The 6,223-nt window shown below is 40.5% G+C and overlaps 1 protein-coding gene across 1 annotated transcript; it reads right to left on the bottom strand.

Annotated features, from left to right (window-relative positions):
* Window positions 1-783: 783 nt before the first annotated feature.
* camk2n2a (calcium/calmodulin-dependent protein kinase II inhibitor 2a) lies at window positions 784-3,976 on the bottom strand. Its single transcript, XM_078201995.1, has 2 exons — window positions 3,551-3,976; window positions 784-2,078 (listed from the first exon to the last, which is right to left on the bottom strand). Exons 1-2 carry the CDS (start codon window positions 3,717-3,719, stop codon window positions 2,008-2,010), a joined length of 240 nt encoding a protein of 79 aa, XP_078058121.1. The 5' UTR covers window positions 3,720-3,976; the 3' UTR covers window positions 784-2,007.
* Between the last annotated feature and the right edge of the window lie 2,247 nt (window positions 3,977-6,223).

The raw sequence follows: 6,223 nt of genomic DNA, 5'->3' as shown, positions 1-6,223 counted from the left end.
TTTGGGAAAAATGAAAGTCACCCTACTTTTAAACTGGGTGCTCATCAAAGTGAGAGATAATTGCATCAGATTTAATTTCAAATTGTATCTCTAATCCCCTTCAAACCGTGTTCCGATTCCCTGCATCCCGTTCGCGTTCCCTTTATAAGGGTTCGGTGATTTGTATTCAGCCCAAGTATTGCTGCCGGTCAGTCATTTCAATGTTGCTGGGATTAATTTAGATAAGGACGTTCATAAGGAAACCCCAAAAAATACATGTTGTCAGGAAATAACTGACGATGCACGAGGACAGAACTCTGCAGTGAGACTAGATCATTTGGCCTTATCATCCCACTCAGAAGCCATGTATTATTCCATTGATTGATTTCCCGATGTTCTAACCACAACTGCGATCGATAGTCGAGATGAGTCACTGGTTTCTCCTGGAATTTAGTTAGTTACACCTGGAATGCTATGGACATTTAGTGACCAATTATCCCAGACTTTCCTTGAAGAAAGACATGTATTTGGCGGATGAGAACAGTGGGCGATGAAAAGGAAGACAATATTAATCTAAAGTACAGGTTACATATCCATAAACCGTTCAGGATAATGTCACTTTAAAAGAAACTAAAGAAAACTGCGCCTATTCTTCCACCACCAATTGTGATTCTACCAGTCGATGGTTCCTTTGTAGTTTACAGTTGTATGGATGTTGTATACTAAAGTAATTTCTAAAAATCAAATTTTAAAATTTTTTCATTCGAAATGCAATGCAGACACAATGAGAAAACCAGCCGATTTGTGTCCTTACAGCCTTCAACCATTTATTTGTTCACCAAATACAGTGAAAATGGTCATAAAATGTACAATGAGTCATTCTTAGAATGTCATTACAATTTTTTTGCTTTTATATATCCTTGGAATGATTGTTTCCATTATTTAAAATTACGCCTCATGTTAACATGCACATTTAACGATAATAAGCTTCATAAAAGAATGTTACAAAATTAAATTAAAAAAAACACAGCTTCAGAATACTCCAAAAAGAGAAGAGTCAATGTTAACAGCGCATCATTTTAAACATCTTTAAACAGTGCATTAGTTTTCCCCATAAACCTTCAGATTTCACTAATCCAGTAGCAATGGTTATTCACAATATAGATTTTAAATACAGATTTTTTTTAGCATTGATGTGTGCAAATAAACAAAAATAAATTTAAAAAACCCAAAAAGTCCCTAGAAGACTAAGAGGTTCATAAATAACATTCAATAAGTCTCTTCCTAATGCTGACACACAATCGACCACAATCAGTCAATCAGTCTCCGGTCTTATACATCCTTTACAAAAAATACAAACATTTTGTAATGCAATACAATACATAGACTAGCATTTTGTCTTACAAAGATTTAGATATAAAAATACAAGTACGAAGAATTCCATTAGAAAGAAGCGTGCCAAACTGTTAATGACTGCTGGCACCGATATTGGCACCGTGATCGGAAGCTCATGCAACAGGATGAATTTTAATATGTCTATTTTGATGCAACAAAAAAAATCCCTTCCTTTCTGCTCGTTGTCCCTTGCTTTCATTCTTTCTGCCACCGAGTCGCTTTTGCTAGCTGTCGTCTCCGATCAACCGCCCTGTTTGTGGTTAAGTCTGAATGTGATGGTTGTGAATTGCAGCGCTCGGGAATCTGCGTGCAGTGGCGGAGAGGAGCTGGGTGTTGTTGTTGCTGCAATTGACCTGCTCCTCCATCTCTCTCTTGTGCCTTCACTTGGAGATTGGAATTCTGAAATGGACAGCTACTCTGATCTGTTGTGTACCTTGGATAAACCGAATGGTGCCGATGTCGACAGCTCCTCAATTTGTGTGCATTTGTTTGGATTGGAGATTCGCCAGCAAGCCCCAAAATCTCTCTGGACAATCCATAAACGCATGCACAGCCCAAAAAAGTGCTTTAAAATAGTTTTTGTTTTCTTTTTTTTAAAAAAAAGTTTGGGAGTCAGGGTAGCACCGTTTCCGATTACACTCCAGACGAGGTTTTGTCTTCTCTTCCCTTCAGGACATCATCTATTCTGTCATCTTCGATGACAACTGTAAAGCAATTACATGCAATTTAGCATCTGCAGACAGTACACACCTCCACTTCGTACATGGCCAAACTGAGACATATCAACAAATATGTTGACCTTCAATGCACCTTACCAGCATTCGCCCCCATGCACCATATTGTTGTCAAAGCAAAGATGTGCCATTGTAATTTCTAACACTGACCCTCAATATTACAGAAGTGTATTGCTTTGTCGACAAACACGCGGAAGTTTGTTTTGATGCCATGCGAGATTCTCCGCCAGATCAAACGTTTGTTCTCCAGTCCTTACAAATATTATCATATAATCTGACATTTTAATTACAATTTTTTTTTTAAAAAGCTTCTTATTTCTGGGTCAGACGAGGGGAGGGCTAACCGGAATATCTGCCCAGCGAAATGCCTGTATTTTGGTTTTACGCTGATCAAGTTGGAATTAAGTGAACTCACTGAGGGCAGGAGGAAAAAAATGTCTTAAGCATCTTTTAGAAAATTCGCAGCTACCTCTGCGTGACTGGCGAGGACTGAAAGCTGAAACGGATGGAAATGTGTCTCTCTTTTGCGATTTAGATACTAAAAAGGATGAAATGGGTTCTGAAATAAAATCAAAATGCTGGAAAAACTCAGCCGGTCTGGCAGCATCTGTGGAGAGAGGGGGACAACAGAGAAGTTTCGAATCTAATATGTTAAGGAAAAATCCGGTATATATTGAATTCTGTTCATGATGCTGTAAGTGTGGATCTGCGATTCTGCATAATACATGAAATTTGGTCTCGGAAGAAATGTGCAAGAGCATTATTTTGACATGGTGCGAATCTGCCCATTCTAGGCTAAATATTGGAGCTTGGGTCTGAGAATGAAAAAAGCGTCAAAGCGGACTAGAGATCTGGAGTTTCGAGAAAGTTGGAAATAATCTGGGTTCAATGTCCAAATTGATCATCGGAGCAAAAGACGCAGCGAAACGACATGATGTGCATAATAAAAGGCAACAAATCCAACTCAATAAACGGATGGATGAAAATGATATTTATCTCGCGGTAAAGTAGATTGAAAAATCGCACTGAACGTTCATTAAATCTAAATGTTAAATATAATTCAATTCAACAATAAAGGAGGACATTCAGGAGTTTTGGAACCTGAGGATTGTTTTTAAATAGTGGGAAGGTGGCAAGGTTTATATTTACAATATGTGTGTAATCAATATTCTATAGATCTCGCACAAGCAAGAGTGAAATGCGATATTTTTGTCAAAGGGATATGATAAACATCACACACTGTTTCACCAACGGGAAGTACCCACTTTACTGCCTAGATCTGGATTAAACTCGCAAATAATCATTTTGACGAAGTGCCGAGATTTGCAATCTATTGACATTTTAAAAGAAAATCATCTACGATGCAATGGAACAATTAGAGTGTGCAGCAACATCCAGAGCAACAGTGTCTACAGTTAGGCGAATGTTTGCGCTTTCTTTACCTCGCTTGGCTCGGCCGATCTGCGCCAGTTTGGGGGGTCTCTTGGGCTGGGAGCCCCCGAAGAAGGTGTTGGTGTCCTGGAGGCGACAGCTGAAGGAGAGCTGACCCACCTCGCCCTCGCCGCCGAAATGAGCCATCTTCTCCTCGCTGTAGGGCAGAATCTCCGACATAGTGCCTCCAAGAGAAGGAAAGCAAAAGGAAGGGGAGAAAAAAAAAAGCAATGTCCCGGAAATTCACCGACTGAAAGCACAAATTGCACGAGGTGGGTCTGTTTCGGGGGTAATCCTGGCGTTGACTGGCTCTCGGTTAGCTGAGGGTTCTTTTTTTTGCTGTTTGTCCCCGCCGGTGATGCTTCTGGAGATGTTGTTGTCTTCCCCTTCCCTGTGTGGAGAGAGCTCTGGAGAGAGCCGGGGAGCCCACTGCCAACATAAAGGAACTCCGAGCGGAAGAATGAAGTAATCCATCCGGGCAAGAAGTGATGTAGAAAAAGCCTAATTATCATCACTCTCCTCCTACCCCAGGCTGGGAGAGGAGACACTGACATCCACCGGCAGGGCTTGAATTGCAATTTCCAATCCACCCCATTCTCTGTGCAGAAAAAAAACACAGGCTTTTGTTTTTGTCCTGTAAAATATGCCCTCCCCTCCTCCAAAAAAGAAAGCCAAGCCAAAACCATCTCAGGCAACCCTTAGTCCAAAACCATCCCAGACAACCTTTAGCCCAACTAGACTCTGCAACAGTGAGTTCTCAATAATGAAAGAACAACCTATATTCCAACACATTCACCATTTTTAAAACGTTTTGTACACTTTCAGGCAGAAAATATCTCAAATCCTCCAAGATTCGTCTTCAGTGATGGATTTCTCTAACATCTTCAGAATTAACTTCTTGTTTACATCCACTCCTACAACTGTCATTGATTTAAATATTTGCATTAAATTAATTGTATCAATTTTCACAAGTTTTATTTTCAGTGGACAGTGGCCTGTAACCTACAGGAACTAGTGACAAGATGCCATCCGAGGGAGTGACCGTTTCTTCAATCTGTCTGCAGCAAAAGTTTCCTAAATTTTCACTTTGAAACAAACATGTCCACCCCAATGCTCGGGGCGGACACAGAGAAGCGGCATCTCAGTTTATTTGAGCTACTCCTCTTCGTCAGGGAAACATTATTGATGTTGGTCAAACAGGATTTCATGGTGCTGACCGTACAACCCTGGCAGAAAGTCCATTTAGGATAACTGCACTACATTGAGAAGTATCTCCATTTTCTTTTGGGTTTTATTATTGATAATATTGAATGCTTAAATTTACTCCATTACTGAATTTTATGGACTTTAGAACACCAGTATTTATAATACACATAGAAACGTAGAAAATAGAAGCAGGAGGAGGCCATTCGGCCCTTCGAGCCTGCTTCGCCATTCATTTTGATCATGGCTGATCATCAAATTCAATATCCTGATCCCCTTCCCCCCCCCCCCATATCTCTTCATCCCTTTAGCCCCAAGAGCTATATCTAATTTCTTCTTGAAATCATACGTTTTGGCCTCAACTACATTCTGTGATAGTGAATTCCACATATTCACCACCCACTGGGTGAAGAAATTTCTCCTCACCTCAGTTCTAAAAGGTTTACCCAATATCCTCAAACTATGACCTCTTATTCTGGACTCCCCCACCATTGGGAACATTCTTTCTGAATCTACCCTGTCTAACCCTGTTAGAATTTTATAAGTTTCTATGAGATCCCCTCTCACTCTTCTAAACTCCAGTGAATATAATCGTAACCAACTTAGTCTCTTCTCATCTGACAGACCTGCCATCCCAGGAATTAGCCTGGTAAACCTTCGCTGTACTCCATCTATAGCAAGGACATCCTTCCTCAGGGAAGGACACCAAAATTGCACACAATATTCCAGATATGGCCTCACTAACGCCCTATACAATTGCAGCAAAACATCGTTATTCCTATACTCAAATCCTCTCGCTATGAAGGCCAACATACTATTTGCCTTCTTTACTGCCTGCTGTACCTGCGTGCTTACTTTCAGTGACTGATGCACGAGGACACCAAGGTCTTGTTGAGTATCCACCTCTCTCAATTTACACCCATTCAAGTAATAATCTGGTTCCGTATTATTGCTACCAAAGTGGATAACCTTACATTTATCCACATTATACTGCATCTGCCATGCAGATGCCCACACTCTCAGCCTGTCCAGATCATACTGAAGCATCTCTGCATCCTTCTTACAGCTCACCCTCCCACCCAACTTTGTATCATCTGCAAATTTGGAGAAAATACATGCAGTTCCCTCTTCCAAATCATTGATATATAATGTGAACAATTGGGGTCCCAGCACAGATCCCTGCGGAACCCCACTAGACATGGACTGCCAGTCAGGAAAAGACCCACTTGTGCCAACTCTTTGCTTCCTATCTCTTAACCAGCTTTCTATCCATTTCAAGACATTACCTGCAATCCCATGTGCTTTAACTTTACATAGTAGTCTGTTATGTGAGACCTTGTTGAAAGCCTTCTGAAAGTTTAAATAAACCACATCCACTGGTTCTCCTTAGTCAACTCTACTACTTACATCCTCAAAAAATTCCAGTAGATTCATCAAGCATGATTTCCGTTTTGTAAATGATGACTTTGTCTGATTATACC

Source organism: Mustelus asterias, chromosome 3, assembly GCF_964213995.1.
Source record: "Mustelus asterias chromosome 3, sMusAst1.hap1.1, whole genome shotgun sequence".
NCBI lineage: Eukaryota > Metazoa > Chordata > Chondrichthyes > Carcharhiniformes > Triakidae > Mustelus > Mustelus asterias.
This window is presented reverse-complemented; position numbering and strand designations above follow the sequence as displayed.

What these genes read in the sequence shown, in the direction of transcription:
- camk2n2a (XM_078201995.1), bottom strand. Translation starts at nt 3,719, where the DNA reads ATGTCGGAGATTCTGCCCTACAGCGAGGAGAAGATGGCTCATTTCGGC. An exon ending in GATCGGCCGAGCCAAGCGAG is followed by an intron (nt 2,079 to 3,550) that starts GTAAAGAAAGCG and finishes ATTGCTTTACAG; the next exon opens with TTGTCATCGAAGATGACAGA.